The sequence below is a fragment of the Cervus elaphus genome, chromosome 13 (assembly GCF_910594005.1).
Source record: "Cervus elaphus chromosome 13, mCerEla1.1, whole genome shotgun sequence".
Taxonomy (NCBI): Eukaryota; Metazoa; Chordata; class Mammalia; order Artiodactyla; family Cervidae; genus Cervus; species Cervus elaphus.
In genome coordinates, this window is record NC_057827.1 from 8,638,653 (window position 1) to 8,659,224 (window position 20,572).

The 20,572-nt window shown below is 40.9% G+C and overlaps 1 protein-coding gene across 3 annotated transcripts in view; it reads left to right on the forward strand.

Moving 5' to 3' along the window:
* Positions 1 to 20,572, forward strand: part of GABRG3 (gamma-aminobutyric acid type A receptor subunit gamma3) — an 824,838-nt gene that overhangs the window by 81,570 nt on the left and 722,696 nt on the right. For all 3 annotated transcript variants that reach the window (XM_043922583.1, XM_043922580.1, XM_043922582.1), the window contains exon 3: positions 372 to 439. In XM_043922583.1, the coding sequence (XP_043778518.1) occupies positions 372 to 439 (68 nt within the window). The remainder of the gene's footprint in view (positions 1 to 371; positions 440 to 20,572) is intronic.

The following is a 20,572-nucleotide window of genomic DNA, read 5'->3' on the forward strand; positions in this document are numbered from 1 at the left end:
TTCTCCAGTATTACTCATTACTTAGGTTTGATTTCATAGCATAACTTTGACATTTCTTATGTGATGTCATATATTTTACCTTTTTATGTTTTCTCTGTGGTATAATCAGCTAAACAAAGACTTTTAGAGTATCATAGTCATCTGTCACTGGCAACTTGCAGTGTATAAATACCCTGTTTATTTACAATTAAATTTACTAACTGTGAGTGAGAATCTTTCATCATTTAAGAATTGTAACTACCATGCTGGTCCCAAAGAAAAATCCACCACTTTCCTGTACGCTCTTGAGCTGTCAGTGTGTGACTCAGAGGAAGGTGAGGCGTGCTTTCTGTCACATTGTATTCACTAACATACATGTGTTTTCTCCACAGTAAAACCCACTGTCATTGATGTTGACATCTACGTTAACAGCATTGGTCCTGTGTCGTCAATAAACATGGTAAGAAGCTTCTTTTCTGATCTGACGGTCTTTGTATCAGGTCTTGCTTACGTTCTTATTGTGGATTTCTGTTCGAGATTTATCATGCAAGTTTAAACTCACAATTGACTTGTTAAATATGTAGCGCTTATTGGAAGTTCAAACACTGGAAGTGGTAAAACTCAAGGAGTAGAGATTGCGACACCAGTAGTGATTAAAAAGTATCTCATCCCATGTTTTTCTCTGGTTGTATGCCCAGGAATGGAATTGCAGTGTTTTATGATAGCTCTGTGTTTAGCTTTTAAGGAATCTCGATACTGTCTCCATAGTGGCTGTGCCAGCTTACATTCCCATCAACAGTGTAGGAGGAGTCTCTTCTCTCCACACCCTCTCCAGCATTTACTGTTTGTGGATTTTTTGATGATGGCCATTCTGGCTGGTGTGAGGTCATACCTGTGGTTTTGATGTGCATTTCTCTAATAATTAGTGACGTTGAACGTCTTTTCATGTGTCTGTTGGCCATCTGTATGCCTTCTTTGGAGAAATGTCTATTTAGATCTTCTGCCCATTTTTTGAGTGGGTTGTTTGTTTTGATGCTGTTAAGTGTCATGAGCTGTTTGTAAATTTTGGAGACTGATCCCTTATTAGTAACATCATTTGCAAATATTTTCTCTCAATTTGTGGGTTGTCTTTTGGTTTTGTTTATTGTTTCCTTTGCTGTGCAAATCTTCTGTGTTTAAGTAGGTCCCGTTTTAAATTTTTGTTTGTATTTCCATTATTCTGGGAGATGGATCAAAAAAATATGTTGCTGTGATTTATGTAACAGTGTTCTGCCAACGTTCTTCTCTAGGAGTTGTATGGAGTCCAGTGTCACATTTAAGTCTTTAATCCATTTGAGCTTATTTTTGTGTATGGAGTTAAAGAATGATCTATTTTCATTTTTTTACATGTGGCTGTCCAATATTCCTGGCACCATTTGTTGAAGAGACTGTGTTTTCACCATCGTGTAGTCTTGCCTCCTTTGTTAATTGACCATTAGTGCATGGTGTTATTTTAGGGTTTTCTATCCTATTCCATTGATATGTGTTTCCGTTTTTGTGCTTGAACAATGCTGTCCATCCCCATCTTGTTCACATGTTGTGTACTGTATGTAGATTTCCAGGTGATGTTATGTGCAGTCATTGGCCATGTCTCACGTCATTAAAACTAGGGATGAATATAAATGACAGTTTTTAAATTTTAGTTCATTTTTTCAAGGTCCAAAAGACCTGCCTTTCAGTGTTCTCAGAAAAGAATCTGAGAGTACTCAGCTTATACTTCTGTCTTCCTGGGGGTAAATATACTACTGCCTGTTTTTTAAACAGGAAAAAGAAAATATGGGGTCAAGTATGTGTGTGATTTCCCTGAATAAAATTTTCAGTATGTTTTCACATACTTATAAGCAAAAAGAGCTCCAGAAGTAACTGTTCCCAGTGTAGAAGTCCTTTCTTGTACAGAGTGCTTGGCTCTTAGGAAGGTGCTGGAATGTTGGAGTCCACTACTGTCAGGGTCCCCTTCCAGGCATTGTAGGCCAGAGGGGGCCTCCCCAACCAGAGTGTGGAGAGTCTGGAGCAGGCACTTGCTTTGTGGGCCAGTGACCCAACACTGGGCTCTTCTTTATGCTTCCTGCTGCACAGTGGCTCCTGGATTCAGGGGATGCGTGAGGCTGAAGGGGGATTGCATAATGCCAGCTTAAGAAGTCTTCCTTTCATTGCAGAGTTCTGTGGATGGAAGGAATCCTTCCAAAATTAATAGTAAAATTGTTTCTTTTCATTGCCCGATATTAAAAGTGCTCATTTTTTCTCTGATGATATAAAGGTTCCATGTGGGGCTGAAATTCTATTTATGGGTCACTCACTTTTAAAAAATTCCCTGTGTCATCCATACACTGGAGATGGTCCACTAGGACAGAGGGGAAATGAATAAAAGAGGGTTCACCCCACACAGCCTATTGGCTGCAGATTGTGAAATGTAAACTGTGACTGTCAACTCTGCCTTTCCCTGACTGAGTAGTCAGTTTCTCAGTTTATTTCCCATTCTGAAGTTTTATTTACTTATATTAGTTCCATAATGCTTTATTCAGACACTGCTTTATGTGTAACACTAAAACAGAAGTGCCTCCAAAGACACATAGTCATAAAATTGTTTCAAGAACAGTTGCTTGAATTTGCATATCTAGGGATTTTCATGAACTCCTGTGACCTTGAGATCTAATTTGTGCCCAGAATCAGTCTTTGCTGTTGGAATTGATAGACTTTTCTGTGTGAAAATCATAGGCTGCAGAGGAGGTTAAAAATAAGCGACAGCCCCCACAGGGTGATAAGGGCTCTGCTAATGGCCAGCACCCCCTTGGAAGGCCCACTGCAATTAGGATAGATTTCTCTGATGAGGTCTTCTCAGCCTGAGATGAGACTCATAGGCGGGGCTCGGCCAGGTGGGGCAAGTGGGAAGTCGGCAGGAAAAAGCAGGACAGCAGATAACATGACGTGACTGGGGACCGGCTGACTTGATGTTTGAAGCCGTGGGGTGGGTGGGCTGGGGAAATGTGGGGACTGAGACTCGGAGGCCGTGCGTGCTGAGAGTTTGGCTTTCCCTCAGCTCTGCCCCAGACAGACTCTGCACTGGGGAGCGTGTGGACACTTCTGTCTGAGTAAGTGCAGGTCAGACTTCACGAGAGATTGGTTCAAATCCAGATTCGTAAACGAGCCATCCTGATGCCCAGGGGGTCAGAGCAAAGACAGATTCACTTTCCTGAACGGGGGGGATGTGCAAACCCCTGAGGGAGGTTTCAGAGGCCTCAGGAGGCAAGGGCTTCCTTTTTTTTAATTTAAATTTTTAGTTGTAAAAAGACATTTTTAGGTTCACATCAAAGTTGAGGGGAAGGTGCAGAGATTCCCCATATTCTCCCTGCCTCCACTCATGCATGGCCTCCCCAACTGTGAAAACATTTGTTATAATCAGTAAACTCATGGTGACATGTCGTCTTTACCCAAAGCCCGCGATTTACGTTAGGAGTCCCTCCTGATGTTGTACATCTGTGAGTTTGGACAAATCTGTAACAACATGTTTCAACCATCACAGTATCAGACAGAGTAGTTCCACTGTCCTAAACATTCTCTCTGCATCTGCTTCCTGAAGGATGAATACTTCCAGCCTTTGTGTTCCTAGCACTTTGCTTAGAAGTCAGAATGATAGACGGCTTCTTCTCACATTGCCAAGTATATCACATTTACCCTCTGTATCTATGAAACCAAATGATACAGTTTCAAAAGTATTGTAAAGTGCTTTAATGTGGACCTCATGAAAAAGAAAGGCAATTTAAAAGTAGAGAACTGACTGTTGAGGTGGGAATTGGGGATTGAGTCAGCAATAATAATATGAAAAAAGAAGATGAGAGAGACCAAAGCAAATTAAAAAACACATTATGGGAGAAAGGCACAATTTAGGGAAGTGTACAGGATTTAATGATGTAAATTTTTATTGCAGTTTTGATGATAGCTAAAGCCTGATAAATTTATGACTTCCTCTAAGTATTAATTTAACAATCAAGGGAAGAGAGAAAATGACTTCTTCCTCTTCTTCCTCTTTTCCTTTCCACTTTTCTGCTTCTTTTATTGATAGTATTCATACTGAAGTTTCAATTTCAGACATTCTCCTCCCTTCTAAATAAAATGAAGTTGCATTCAGTCACTTCCTTAACAGAATGTTTTCCATTGTCTTGCCTCTCCTGGAGTTGTTTATGCTTTTTCTAGTTACAGAGAGACTAGAAATGATTCAGATGGGTTGAAGAGAACCTTTTTTATTTTTCTGTAAGCTTCAATCACATCCTCTGTCTTTGTCATTGTGGCAATTGTAGCATATCTAAATGTGCACAGTTCCTCATAGAATCACCCATGATTTGTTTCAAGCCTTGTAGGAAAGCCGCATACAAGGGAGCTTGAGAATTTATTTTTGAGAATACTTACCATAAGAGACCTTTCTGGAATAGAACAAAGAAAACTAATGTTTTGATGCCTACTCTGTGCTGTAAGGCCTGTCTTGTCTGATATTCTGTGAGATCATGGTAGAGAAGACACTGCCTCTAGCACTTGTTGGTGAGGAGGGGCTGGAGCTGATCGGATGGAGACCCTGGAGCAGTGTTTCTGACCCCAGCCCACTGTGTCTGTGGTCATCAGAACATGCAGCAGCGGCACCTGGAGAGCTGTAGCTTGGGCTTGAAACTTGAGATGGAAGGGGTGAGACTCACTCAAGGGGGTGAGTCTGATGCTGGGATAATTTTCCTTTTATTAAAAATATTAATAGACTTTGTTTTTAGAGCAGTTTAAAATTTTTCCCAGCTCATTGAGATATCGTTGATGTATAACATTATGTGGAGAAGGCAATGGCACCCCACTCCAGTACTCTTGCCTGGAGACTCCCATGGATGGAGGAGCCTGGTAGGCTACAGTCCATGGGGTCTCGAAGAGTCGGACATGACTGAGTGACTTCACTTTCACTTTTCACTTTCATGCACTGGAGAAGAAAATGGCAGCCCATTCCAGTATTCTTGCCTGGAGAATCCCAGGGACGGGAGCCTGGTGGGCTGCCGTCTATGGGGTCACACAGAGTTGGACACGACTTGACATGACTTAGCAGCAGCAGCATAACATTATGTAAGTTTAAGGTGATTGTGTATACCTACGTATTGCAGAATAATTGAAACAGTAACCTTAGTTCATACTTTCATTGCCATGCATGATCATTTTTTTGGTGAGGTGATAAAAATTTTAAGATCTACTCATTTAGCATCTATCAAGTATATAATAACCATATTGTTAACTGTAGTCACTGTGCTATATATTCTATCCCTGGGACTTGCTTATCTCAATGCTGGAAATTTGTACACTTTGACCAGTATTTACCCATAAGTACTGCCTGCCATCCCTGGAAACCATGGATCTACTCTGTTCTTATGATTTCTGGTTTACAAGATTCTACATATAAGTATGATCATAGAGTATTTGTCTTATTCTGACTTATTTCATGTAGCGTAATTTTAAATTTACAGAAAACTGAGTGGAAATCACAGAGTTCTCATATACTTCTACACGCACGCACACACATACACACACACACAGACACACACATGTGTTCCTTGTATTATTAACATCTTGCCATTACTGTGGTGCATATTGTTATGAGTGATGAATGGATACTGACACATTATTATTAGGTGAAGCTCATAGTTTACATGAGGGTTCACTTTTGGTCGTGTTCCTTCTATGGATTTTCATAAATGTATGATGACATGTATAATGTACTCACCATAACTGTATTGTGTAGAGTATTTTCAGTGCCCTGAAAATCCTCTGTTCATCACTACCCTCCATTTCTTCAAATATTGCTTCTATAACCTTCGATTTCTCTCTTTTCATGTTCTAGGGCTCCAGTCCTGTGACCATTAAGGATTTCTCCCAAGTCCCATTTGTTCCTTATGCTTATGGTTTTATTTCCATCCCTTTGATCTTCATGTTTCAATCAGTGGACACCTTTCAATATACCTTCAGTTCAGTTCAGTCGCTCAGTCATGTCCAACTCTTTGCATCACCATGGACTGCAGCACACCAGGCCTCCCTGTCCATCACCACCTCCTGGAGCTTACTCAAACTCATGTCCATTGAGTCGGTGATGCCATCTAACTATGTCATCCTTTGTCATCCCCTTTTCCTCCTATTGCCTTCAATCTTTCCCAGCATCAGGGTCTTTCAAATGAGTTAGTTCTTTGCATCAGGTGGCCAAAATATTGGAGTTTCAGCTTCAGCATCAGTCCTTCCAATGAATATTCAGAACTGATTTCCTTTAGGATGGACTGGTTGGATCTCCCTGTAGTCCAGGAGACTCTCAAGAATCTTCTCCAACACCATAGTTTAAAAGCATCAGTTCTTCTGTGCTCAGCTTTCTTTATAGTCCAACTCTCACATCCATACATGACCACTGGAAAAACCATAGCTTTGACTTGACAGACCTTTGTTGGCAAAGTACTGTCTCTGCTTTTTAATATGCTATCTAGGTTGGTTATAACTTTCCTTCCAAGGAGTAAGCATCTTTTAATTTCATGGCTGCAGTCACCATCTGCAGTGATCTTGGAGCCCAGAAAAATAAAGTCAGCCACTGTTTCTACTGTTTCCCCATCAATTTGCCATGAAGTGACCGGCAATGAAGGGACCGGACACAATGATCTTAGTTTTTTGAATGTTGAGCTTTAAGCCAACTTTTTCACTCTCCTCTTTCACTTTCATCAAGAGGCTCTTTAGTTCTTCTTCACTTTCTGCCATAAAGGTGGTGTCATCTGCATATTTGAAGTTATTGATATTTCTCCCAGCAATTTTGATTCAAGCTTGTGCTTCATCTAGCCCGGCATTTCACATGATGTACTCTGCATAGAAGTTAAATAAGCAGGGTGACAATATACAGCCTTGATTTATTTATTTCCCAATTTGGAACCAGTCTGTTGTTCTATGTCCAGTTCTAACTGTTGCTTCTTGATCTGCATACAGATTTCTCAGGAGGCAGGTAAGGTAGTCTGGTAATCCCGTCTCTTGAAGAATTTTCCACAGTTTGTTGTGATCCACACAGTCAAAGGCTTTGGTGTAGTCAGTAAAGGAGAAGTAGATATTTTTCTGGAACTTACTTGCTTTTTTGATGATCCAAAGGATGTTGGCAACTTGATCTCTGGTTCCAATTTGACCAGAGATCGAAAGGAACCAGGGGAACCAGAACCAGAGGTCAATCTACTTTGCAGCATCCTAAGTCACTGCTCATGTGTCCGTTATCTGTTAAAGACATCTGTTGAGTTTTTTATGTCTTAAATTTTTATTTTATAAATTAATATAGAGTGATTTAATTTTTTCATTATATAGTTTTATGACTTTTAAAATATATAAATGTATGTACCTACAACAGTCAAGATACAGAACATTTCAACTACCACAGAAGCTCCCTCACACTTTCTATTAACAGTCACAACTGACCCTCACCCAAGTACTTGGCAACCACTGATCTGTTTTCTAACACTTCAGTCTTGTTTTTTGAGAATACTATGTGAATGGAATCACATACTTAGTGATATTGGTTCATTTGAAACTGGTTCCTTTCACTCAGCATAATGGATTTATGATTCATCCTCTGTTAATGCTTTTATCAGTATTTTTATATTATTACTGAGATACTGAGTAGTTATGTAGTTATATTAGTCAGGGTTCTCCAGAGAAATAAAATCAATAGGATATATACATATATATGCATACATATATAGTCATATCACATCATATTATAATCCCTCAAGGGAAAGGCAACATGTTTTACTGAGTCCAGAAGTTCAAATGTTAATATTTCATCTGAAAACACTTTCACAGCTTCACCTAAGAATAATGTTTAGCTAAATATCTGGATATCCCATGACACAGTCAGGTTGACACATAAATTTGACCACCAAAGTATTTTTCATTTCTAAAATCTTAGTTTGACAGTTTCTATTAGATGTGCGGTCTCTGCTGAATTTCTCCATCTTACAGTCTTTTTTTGGAACAGACTAATCATTAAAATCACAGCTGATACCTGCAGTATCTGGGCATCTGTGGTGCCATTTCTATTGTCTCTTTCGTTGTTTGGCCTCTTGTTTTTGTTTCTCTTTGATTATGTACGAAAGTTGTAGAGCCTTCAGTAATGTTCCCTCTTGTGTTTGGAGGTCACTACTGTTGTGGGGGCTATTTTGCCGTCCAGCCGAGGCTCAGCTGGGCTCTGGTTCCCGTCTACCCTGGCCCCAGTCTTGGGGATAGCTCTGCAGGAGTCCCAACTGACAGCTTGGATTGCTTCCCAGGGCAGCTCCAGAGTGGTCCAAAATTCTGATTTTTATATTTCCGACAGCATGAAATGGCTGGAAATTCTGCTCTACTTTTTAAGCCATTTTACAACTGCTTTATCATCTCTTACCCATGCAGCTTAGTCTGTGAACGTGTTGAGGGAAAGCCCATGCCGTTTGGCCTATTTCTCTGCCATCCGCTCTCTCTGAAGGCTTGCCCCTCCTGGTCGGGCTGCTTGGCTGCCCCAGACTCGGCTTACTGCGCCAGCTCTGCCAGGTCCCCACTCCTTGCTGCCACTCCCCCAGCTCACACTGGCTGATAGGAGGCAAGTTCTAGGGAGAGGGGCTAAGTGCTGTCCCTGCTGCCCCTGCCATCTTGGTGTTGGACCTCTTCAGATCAGTTTTTAAACGTGTATTTTATCTAGCTTTTCTATTTTTTTGTGAGAGTGTTGGTTTAGAACAAGCTTTCCCATCATAGCCACACACCTTTGATTTAAATTTTTCTGTAGGTGGAATAAGGTTTGATTTCTCATAGTTGGAAAGGAAATAATTTGGAGCCATGAGTTAAGCCCTAAGAAAAATTTCATTTTCATCAAGAAGTTCGTTGAACAACATAGTCACTGTTTTGTTCCACTACCTCTGCCATTTTCAGGCAACTTCAAGATTCCATCTTCCCAAAACTTTTAATCTTTTTGAACAAAGAACTGTTCCAGGTACCTTTTACAGTCTTCCAGGGGATTGACATTATTTTCATTAAGATAATTTGTAAAGACTGAAATAAATGGAAATCTGAAGATGCGATGTCTGGTGAATATGATGGGTGAATCAGAACTTCCCAGCCAAAAAAAAAAAGAACTTCCCAGCCAAGCTGTAACAGTTATTCCCTGGTCAGCAAGGAAACATGCAGTCTTGCATTATTCCTATGAATGTTTGTGTTTTTTGTTGACTAATTCTGGACGTTTTTCATCAAGTGCTGCTTAAAGATGGTCTGATTGGGTGCAGTACTTGTTGGAATGAATTGTTTGATTTTCCAGAAGGAGCTCATAATAGAGGACTCTTTTCCAGTCTTACCATATACCTTCTTTTGGATGACGACTGGCATTTGGTATAGTTGGTGGTAGTTCATTTCGCTTGCCCCACAATCTCTTCCATTTCACATAATTGTACAGTATCCACTTTTTATTGTCTGTCACAATTTGCTTTAAAAACAGAACATTTTTCTCACACTTAAGTAGAGAGTTGCATGCAGAAATACAATCAAGATTTTGTTCATTTAACAGATGTGGAACCCAAACATCAAAGCGATTAACAGACTCAAGCAGGTACAAATGATTTTCAATAGTTGATTTGGATATTCTGAGTTGTGTCAGCTATCTGCTGCATGGTATAATGTTGATTGTTCTCAATCAATATCTAGATGTGGTCGCTGTCAACTTCAATGAGTCTACCAGGCTGTGGAGCATTGTCCAACAAGAAATCCCCAGCATGAAACTTTTCAAACCTCTTCTGACCCATTCAGTCAGTCAACAGCACCTTTTCTGTACACTGCACAAATCTATTTTTTTGCATTTCAGTTGCATTTTTCCCTTTCTTGAAATAATAAAACATAATATGCCAAAAATGTTTCTTTTTTCTTCCCTGTTCAGTACTAAAATGGCTACACAAAAATTCACTAATTTTGATAAGTTTTTTAAGATGCATGCTGATACGACAGCTGTCACGATAGTCTAACAAAATTGCTTCAAATGAAGTTAAGGAAAACTAAGCACAACTAGAGCCATCTTATGGGAAAACCAAGCAAAATTTTTGGCTAACCCCATATTTATATATATTTATAAAGTGTGTATTTTTGAGATTTGGTTCATCACTAGATGTAAAGCCCTTTTCCAGTGCAACAGCAGTAGAAATAATAGTGTGTATCTAAAATAAACACATTATTAAATAAACTAATAGAATATGTTGAAAGAGCCACACAGTATAAGTGGGAAAGATTTCTGAAACTTAAAAAAAGTTTCTAAGAATGAGAAAGAAGATGGTATTTAAAGGCTTTAAAAACTCATAAAGGCTTTTTGAACCAGAGATCTTGTGAACCCGTCTGTAGCAGGTTCCCATTTTACGTGAGCCCTTGAAGGCCAACACCTACAGCTCTTTTTGGCCCCCTGGGACTCAGTTGAAAGGCCCTGATGAGTGTCTCAAATGAATGAATGAATAAAAACCATCTTCCCTTCTGCCTGTCTCCATATGTACCCACTGTGCATTTTTGAGTGTTAGTGTGCACACCTTGCATACTCATACGCTTCTCATGTCTTAGGTCACATTTTCATTAATGAGTGGGTCTTGCTCTAATCGTGTTAGTTAACACCTGCCTTGTTCTAATTGTATTAGTTAACAGTTTTTCAGTGCTTTCACTGCTGCAAGAGCTTAATCCTGACAGTAAACCTGTGGAGGCTGTTGATAGCATCAGCCAAGTTTATGGCTGATAGAGCTTAAGGTGTAGGACCCTTAGGTCCTGTCTCAAAGACTGTGCATCTGGAAAGATGATATAACAGATACCCACTCTTTAAAGGAAATCAGTGGAAGCTATGCTAATAGGCATGTGCACGCAAGAGTGTGTGTGTGTGTGCTCAGTCATGTACCAATCTTTGGAACCCCATGGACTGAAGCCCACCAGGCTCCTCTGTCCAGGAAATTTTCCAGGCAAGAATACTGAAGTGGGTTGCCGTTTCCTAATCCAGGGGATCTTCCTGACACAGTGATCAAACCCGCGTCTTGTATCTCCTGCATTAGCTGGTGGATTTTTTGCCACTGGGCCACCTGGGAAGCCCATGCTGATGGGCTTGTCAGTGTAAAAGCAGTGCATTTTAAACAGACTGTTTTTCCTCTTTTGTTTGTCCTCCCATGTCTCGGAACTTTTCACTACTTTATACAAAATGTCTTAAAATGCCTTGTTGCGTGGAGCAGTCGTACCCCTTTGTGAATGAATGTGAACTTTTCAGCAATTCAAGAACACTGAAACAGCTCTAGTAACTTCAAACTTTCTGTTCTTTGTCAATTGTGATCTTGCACACCAACTCTGTCAGATGTATGGGTAGCTTAGTTTTCTTTTCCTCTTGAACTTTTTTCATTCTGCTGGTTATTTCTCAGTTGGTATTCCTTATTCTCCATAGTATGGGCTATATCACGTACCACTGAAAAGAGCACCATCTTTAAGTTTACTGTAAAAACTGTTTTCTGAAAGGGAGGGCTCCCCAGCTCTGCCAACTCAGAGTCATATGTTGAAGTCTTTTCCCCAGTACATTAGAATGTGAACTATTTGAAAATAGAGTCAATTTAATTAATTAAATTAAGTGTAATTAATTAAGATGAGCTCATATTGGAGAGGGTGGCCTTAAACCGATGTGACTGGTGTCTTTATGAAAAGGGGAAGTTTGGAAACAGATGTGCGCATGAGAACACCATGTGGAGATGAAGGCAGAGTTCTTCAAGCTGAGGGATACCAAAGATGGGCAACAGGCCAGCAGCACCTGGGAGAGAGGCCAGGACTAGATTCTCCCTCATGGCCCAGATGGAGCCAGCCCTGCTGACATCTTGATGTTGGACGTCAGCCTCCAGGTTCTGAGATAATCATTTCTGTTGTCCGAACCACTGGGTTTTAGGTGCTTTATTATGATAGCCCTAGCAACCTAACACAGGGCCTGTCCCCTTATTTTGCAGTTCAAGCCATTTTTTGGGTCACTTTTCACATGGCGCTGACCTGATGCTGGATGTAATTCACCCAGGGCCCTCGCCTTTTCCTGGGACTCAGTGGCCCAGCAGGCTCTGCATGCAGGTTGGGGGTCACTCCCTCTCGTCCAGCTGCTCTGCTGGTTAGGTTCTGTTTCATACTGTTCCCCTCGTCTCAGAACAGCCTGGCGACTGAGGGATTCCTGTTCTGCTTGGAAGTGAAAACGTGAAACCCGCCCACACAGAGAATGAGTGGAAGCAGAGCTTGAATCCAAGGCCAATCCAGGGCTGTGAACGCCGCTTCTTGAATTTTCTGCACTGTTGACTTGTTCTGGAAGGGCCACGCTGGATCCGTAACCAGGCTGACAGCTGTTTTCAGTTCCTGGTCAGTGAGGCTTCCTCAGTGGTTATGGGGGGTGTGGAAGAGGAACAGGGCTGGGAAAACCTAATGCAAAAGAGAAAGGAGTGCTGCCTTCCAGGGAGGTTCCCGCTGGGTCAGGTCCTTCTGGCCACTGTACCTCATGTCATGACTAGGGATTGTCAATCCCAAAGTCAAGATGAGCCCCACATGCATGAAAAGATGCTAATCATCACTAATTGTTAGAGACATTGAAATCAAAACTGCAATGACCTTACATCAGTCAGAATGGCCATCATTAAAAAGTCTAAACATAACAAATGTTAGGGAGGGTGTGGAGAAAAGGGAACCATCCTACACTGTTGGTAGGAATGTCAATTGGTACAGCCACTGTGGAGAACAGTATGGAAGTTCCTTAAAAAAACTAAAAATAGAGTTACCATATGATCCAGCATTCTCACTCTTGGGTATATACCCAGACAGAACTCTAATTTGAAAAGATGCATGCATCCCTTCGTTCATAGCAGCACTATTTACAGTCATCAAGACATGGAAATAACCTAAATGTTCATCAAGAGATGAATAGTTAAAGAAGATGTGGTGTATATATGCCATGGAATATTAGTCAGCCATAAAAAATGAAATAAGCCATTTGTAACAACATAGATGGACCGAAGGATTATCATAGTAAATGAAGTCAGAAAGACAAAGAAAAATACCATACGATATCACTTAACATGTGGAATCTAGAATATGACACAGATGAACTTATCTATAGAAACATACTCACGGACATGAAGAAAAGACTTGGGGTTGTTAATGGGAAAGGGGGTAAATTGGATTGGGAGTTTGGGGTTAGCAGATGCAAGCTACCGTATACAGAATGGAACAACACAATCCTAGTGTGTAGCACAGGCAACTATATTCAGTATCCTTAATAAACCATAATGGAGAAAGAATATGAAAAATAATATATACATATGTATATGAGTTACTTTGCTGTGTAGCAGAAATTAACAAAATACTGTAAATCAACTGTACTTCAATGAAACAAATCCTTAAAAAGATGAGTGTCATGTATTATGGCACCCCCGTAACCGCTGACTGGGACACCGCCTCGTGAATGATAACTGCTTGTTTCCAGCTCTGTATCTCTGAGACTTGTAAGTCCGAGGGCACAGATCCGTGTTCTCTCATCACCTGACCTAGCATGGATGCATGACCCCGAGCAGGCTTCCAGTCAAGGCCTGGGGGGCTGAGGACAAAAGGGGAGGGAGCGGGACAATCTGAGAAGCAGCGTAACAGGATTGATGGGAAGCAGTGTAGGTGGAGGTCTTGGGGGCAGGACCTGTAACACCTTGGTCTCTACCACACCCTGGTGTCTGAACAGCGCTGGGCACAGAACAGTACATGCCTGTGTTGCCTGGACATGTGCACCTTTATTATTTGATTCACGTTTGAAAGGCCCAGCGTCATAGGATACTTTCTCAACTCTGTGCCTATTTTTCCTTCCAGTTTTGTTGAGACATAATTGACATATGGCCCTGTATAAGTGTAAGGTGTAGACCATAATGATTTGACTTAAGGTACAACATGGAATGATGATCACAGTATGTTTCATACACATCCGTGTTCTCATACATATAAAATTAAAGGAAAAGAAAAAAAATTTTCCTGTGACGAAAACTCTTAGCATGTAGTCTCAACAACTGTCATATATAACTTACAGCAATGTTAGTTATATTAATCATGTTGTACATTACATCCCAAATACTTACTTAGCTTATAACTGGAAGTTTGCAATTTTGATCCAATTCCCCCTTTCCCACCCACCTCATCTCTGGTAACCAGAGATCTGATTTCTTTTCTATGAGTTTATTTCTGAAGTATATTTGACCTACAATACTATGTGAGTTTCTATTATGCAACCTAGTGAGTTGATATTTCTATACATTACAAAATAATCACCACAATAAGTCTAGTTACTACCTGTCATCATACGTATATACTAAATTAGTATTGAATGTATTCCCTGCTCTTGACGTTTCATCCCCGTGGTTCACTTATCTTGTAATTGGAAATTTGTACCTCTTAATCTCCCTCACCTATTGCCCTCATCCGCCAAGCCCTCTACTCTCTGTTAACCACCTGTTTGACTTCTGTTTATAACTCTGTTTTTGTTTTGCTATGTTTGTTCATTTTTTCACTTTTTGAATTCCACATGTAAGTGAAATCATAACTTGTCTTTCTCTCTGGCTTATTTCGTTTAGCATAATATCATATAGGTCCATGGTTTGTGGGCTGGTATGTGATCTATCCTGTAGAATGTTCCATGTCTGCTTGAAAAGAATGTGCATTTTGCTCTTTTGGATGAAATGCTCTATTTATAGCTATTAAATCTGTCTGTGTAGTTTAAGGCCAATGTTTCCTTATTATTTTTTTGGTCAGGGTGATCTGCCCATTAATGTTAGTGGAATATTAATCCCCTGCTATTATTCTGTTACTGTGAATTTCTTGCTTTGTGTCTGTTAGGATTTGCTTTTTGTATTTAGGTGTTCCTATGTTGTCTCTGTGTATGTGTGTGTATTTTATATATGTGTGTGTGTGTGTGTGTGTGTGTGTGTATACATATACATATATATATATATACACATATATATATATGTATCAGTTCAGTTCAGTTGCTCAGATATGTCCAACTCTTTGTGACCCATGGACTGCAGCACGCCAGGCCTCCCCATCCATCGCCAACTCCCAGAGTCCACCCAAACCCATGTGCATTGAGTTGGTGATGCCATCCAATCATCTTATCCTCTGTCGTCCCCTTCTCCTCCTGCCCTCAGTCTTTTCCAGCATCAGGGCCTTTTCAAATGAGTCAGTTCTTTGCATCAGGTGGCCAAAGTATTGGACTTTCAGCTTCAACATCAGTCCTTCCAATGAACATTCAGGACTGATTTCCTTTAGGATGGACAGGTTGGATCTCTTTGCAGTCCAAGGACTCTCAAGAGACTTCTCCAATACCACAGTTCAAAAGCATCAATTCTTTGGTGCTCAGCTTTATTTATAGTCCAACTCTCATATCCATACATGACTACTGGAAAAACCGTAGCCTTGACTAGATGGACCTTTGTTGGCAAAATAATGTCTCTGCTTTTTAATATGCTGTCTAGGTTGGTCATACATTTTCTTCCAAGGAGTAAGCGTCTTTTAATTTCATGGCTGCAGTCACCATCTGCAGTGATTTTGAAGCCCAAGAAAATAAAGCTTGCTACTGATTCCACTGTTTCCCCATCTATTTGCCATGAAGTGATGGGACCAGATGCCATGATCTTAGTTTTCTGAATGTTGAGCTTTAAGACAACTTTTTCACTCTCTTCTTTCACTTTCATCAAGAGGCTCTTTAGTTCTTCTTCACTTTTTGCCATAAGGGTGGTGTCATCTGCCTATCTGAGGTTACTGATATTTCTGTTGGCAGTCTTGATTCCAGCTTGTGCTTCCTCCAGCCCAGCGTTTCTCATGATGTTCTCTGCATATAAGTTAAATAAGCAGGGTGACAATATGCAGCCTTGACGTACTCCTTTTCCTATTTGGAACCAGTCTGTTGTTCCCATGTCCAGTTCTAACTGTTGCTTCCTGACCTGCATACAGGTTTCTCAAGAGGCAGGTCAGGTGGTCTGGTATTCCCATATCTTTCAGAATTTTCCACAGTTTATTGTGATCCACACAGTCAAAGGCTTTGTCATAGTCAGTAAAGCAGAAATATATGTTTTTCTGGAACTCTCTTGCTTTTTCAATGATCCAGAGAATGTTGACAATTTGATCTCTGGTTCCTCTGCCTTTTCTAAAACCAGCTTGAACATCTGGAAGTTCATGGTTCATGTATTGTTAAAGCCTGACTTGGAGAATTTTGAGCATTACTTTACTAGCATGTGAGATGAGTGCAATTGTGTGGTAGTTTGAGCATTCTTTGGCATTGCCTTTCTTAGGGATTGGAATGAAAACTGACCTTTTCTAGTCCCGTGGCCACTGCTGAGTTTTCCAAATTTGCTAGCATATTGAGTGCAGCACTTTCACAGCATCATCTTTCAGGATTTGAAATAGCTCAACTGGAATTCCATCACCTCCACTAGCTTTGTTTGTAGTGATGCTTCCTAAGGCCCACTTGACTTCACATTCCAGGATGTCTGGCTCTAGGTGAGTGATCCCACTATTGTGCTTATCTGGGTCATGAAGATCTTTTTTGTACAGTTCTTCTGTGTATTCTGGCCACCTCTTCTTGATATCTTCTGCTTCTGTTAGGTCCCTACCTTTTCTGTCCTTTACTGAGCCCATCTTTGCCTGAAATATTCCCTTGGTATCTAATTCTCTTGAAGAGAAACTATTTTTATATCTGTATATTTGTATACTGATATATATCTGTAAACTATATTTAATACATAGTTTTTATATCTTCTTGTTGGATCAATCAACCTTTTTTTTAATTATTATTATGTAATGACTTTCCTTTTTTTTTATTTATTCTTTTTTTTTTTATTAGTTGGAGGCTAATTACTTCACAACATTTCAGTGGGTTTTGTCATACATTGATATGAATCGGCCATAGATTTACACGTATTCCCCATCCCGATCCCCCCTCCCACCTCCCTCTCCACCCGATTCCTCTGGGTCTTCCCAGTGCACCAGGCCGGAGCACTTGTCTCATGCATCCCACCTGGGCTGGTGATCTGTTTCACCATAGATGATATACATGCTGTTCTTTCGACACATCCCACCCTCACCTTCTCCCACAGAGTTCAAAAGTCTGTTCTGTATTTCTGTGTCTCTTTTTCTGTTTTGCATATAGGGTTATCGTTACCATCTTTCTAAATTCCATATATATGTGTTAGTATGCTGTAATGTTGTCTCTTGTGATGGTCTCTATTTTAAGGTTTATTTGGTCTGGTATGTATGGTTTAAAGTCTATGTCGTCTGATATAGCTACCCCGGTTTTATTTTCATTTCCTTTTGCATAGAATAATTTTTTCCATCTTTTCACTTTCATCCTATGTGAGTCTTTAGATTTGAGGTGAGTCTCTTATTGGCAGCATATATATGGTCTTGTTTTTTCATCAGTTCAGCCTGTCTATGATTTTATTTGGAACAGTTAGTCCATTAACATTTCAAGTAATTTTTAATAGATATATACTTATTGCCATTTTATGAAAATTTTTCAGGTTGTTTTGTATTTCTTTTTTGTTTATTTCTTTTTCTTTTGATCTCTTTCCTGTGATTTGATGGCTATCTTTAGTGTTATGTTTAGGTTCCTTTTTCTTCTGTATGTGTAAGTATCTGTTATAAATTTTTGGTTTGTGGGTAGCATGAAGTTCATATATGACAATTATATATATACATTCTCATTTCAACCTGATGGTCTCTTACATTCAAATGTGCTCTAACAGCCCTACATTTTTACTGCCCCTCACACGTTTAGGGGTTTTGACATCATATTTTTACATCTGTTTTGTGTAACCCTACTTACTTACCATAGATGTATGTGATTTTACTATGCTTGTTTCTTTTCCTTCCTAGTAGCTATATAAGTGGTTGGTTTACTACCTTTACTGTATATCTGTGTTTACCAGTAGATTTTTCTTTCCTACGTTTAATATTTCTAGCATTTTCTCTTTTTTCCCACTTAGAGAGTTCCCTTTACCTTTTCTTATAAAGTTGGTTTGGTGGTGCTGCAGTCTGTTACCCGTTGCCTGTCTGTAAAATTCTTTACCTCTCCTTCCTATATGAATGATAGTTTTACCAGATAGAGTCTTTTCAGTTGTAGGTGTTTTTCCCTTTCATCACTTTACACATACTGTGGCACTATCTTCTGGCTGGTAGAATTTCTGCTGAAAAGTCAACTATAGTCTTATGGGAGTTCTCTGTTGCTTTTCCCTTGCTGCTTTTAATTTTTTCTCCTTAGTTTTTGCTACTTTAATTGCTGTGTGTCTTGGTGTGTTCCTCTTTGGGCTCATCCTGTGTGGGACTCTCTGTGCTTCTTGGACTTGGGTGACTTTCCTTTCCCAGATTAGGGAAGTTTTCAGCTATTTTGTCTTCAAATATGTTCTCTTCCTCTTTCTCTCTCTTCTCCTTCTTGGTCCTCTATAATGTAATGTTAGTGCAGTTGATGTTGTCCCAGAAGTTTCTTAAATTGTCCTCAGTTTATAAATTTGATTTTCTCTGTTCAGCATTAGTGATTTCTGCTCCTCTGTCTTCTAGCTAGCTGATCTGTTCCTCTGTATCATCCAAAGTACTCTTGATTCCTTCTGGTGTATTTTTATTTCAATTGCTGTATTCTTCCACTCTGCTTGTTTTTTTTTTTTTTTTTTTTCAGTTTTGATAGCTGTTTGTTAAAATGTCTCAGTCCGTTTATCCATTCTTCTCCTGAATACATTGATGATCTTTATGATTATTACCTTGAAGTCTTTGTCTGGTGGATGGATTATCTCTACTTCAGTTAGTTCTGGGGTTTTATTTTGTTCCTTTGTTTTGAACATGCTCCTTTGTTGCTTCATTTTGCCTAAGTCTCTGCACATTAGATATGTCAGTTACATTTACCAATCTGGTACCTGTGGCCTCATGTAGGAGATGTCCTGCAGGGCCCAGCAGCACACTCTCCTCTGGTCTCCAGAGCTGTGTTACCAGCGATGCCCTTTGGGGCTGTGTGGACCCTCCTGCGTGGCAGGGCTGACCGCTGAGGCTGTGCCGTGGCTGCCGACCTGGTTGGCTGCTAGGCCCTGCCGTCTGTGGAGGCTAACCACCACTGACGGGGCTGGATGTCGGCATGGCTGGCTGTGGGGCCTTGGGCCCCAGGGTGGGTGTCGGCCTGCTGGGGTCGGGCTGGGTCCTGAGGATCCACTGCTGGACGTGTTCAGATCCCATCCATCCCCTGGTGGGCGGCACTTGGTCCCTGTATGGCTGACTGCTCGACTTGGGGAGTCTCGGGACTGGTGCCAACCTGCTGTTGGGTGGGTGAGCCCCCAGTGTTAATAAGAGGGAGAACCCCAAGGTGGTATTTGCCAGCAGCAGTGTCCTCATGGTGGAAGGAGCTCCCCCAAGTGGCGGTGCCCGTGTCTGTGCTCAGGGTGAGCTCCAGCTGCCTCCTGCCTCTCCCGGAGATTCTCCAAGATCAGCAGGCGTGTCTGACCCAGGCTCCTTTGAAGTCACTGCTTCTGCCCTGGGTCCTGGAGCAGGTGAGACTTTGCGTGTGTGCTGTAAGAGTGAGTCTTTATTTCCCACAGCCCTTCTGAAATTAAGCCCCATGGGTTTTCAAAGCCAAATGTTCTAGAGGTTCGCCTTCCTGATACAGGATCCTTGGGCTGGGGAGCTTAATGTGGGTCTTGGACCCCTGGCTCATTGGAGAAAAACTCTGCAATGTAATTATTTCCCAGTGTGTGGGTCTTGATTATACCGTGTCTCTGCCTCTCCTACCTGTCTTATTGTGGTTCCTTCTTTATGTCTTTGGTTCTGGAAAATCTTTTCTGCTAGTCTTCAGGTCATTCTCACAGACAGTTGTTCTGTAAATAGTTGTAGTTCTGTATGCCCGTGGGAGGGCCGTGAGCCCAGGGTCCTCCTACTCCTCTATCCAGACTACTGCAGTCTGTGCTAGCTCTTTTCAACCAGGTGACGTGCATGTGCCTTGCCTCACTGGACAAGTTAGAAGGGGTGAATCAACAACATGCATAATATGCAAGAGGATGAAAAGAAATGTATTCGTCTGTAGTCCTGTCCAGATGCTGTTTAGTCAGTTCATACTGCTGGAGTCGTTTGGGTTTTTGGAAAAGATACAACAATCGTGCTTCCCTGGTAGCTCAGCTGGTAAAGAATCCACCTGCAATGCTCGAGACTCTGGTTTGATTCCTGGGTCAGGAAGATCCCCCGGAGAAGGGATAGGCTACCCACTCCAGTATTCCTGGACTTCCCTTATGGCTCAGCTGGTAAAGAATCTGTCTGCAGGGCAGGAGACTTGGGTTCAATCCCTGGTTGGGAGATCCCCTGGAGAAGGGAAAGGCTACTCACTCCAGTATTTTAGCCTGGAGAATTCCCAGGACTGTATAGTCCATGGGGTCACAAAGAGTCGGACATGACTGAGCGCGTTTCACTTTCAGTTTCACAGCAATTCAAAAGTGGAATCATGTTCCTGACACCTGTTTTAAAGTAATAA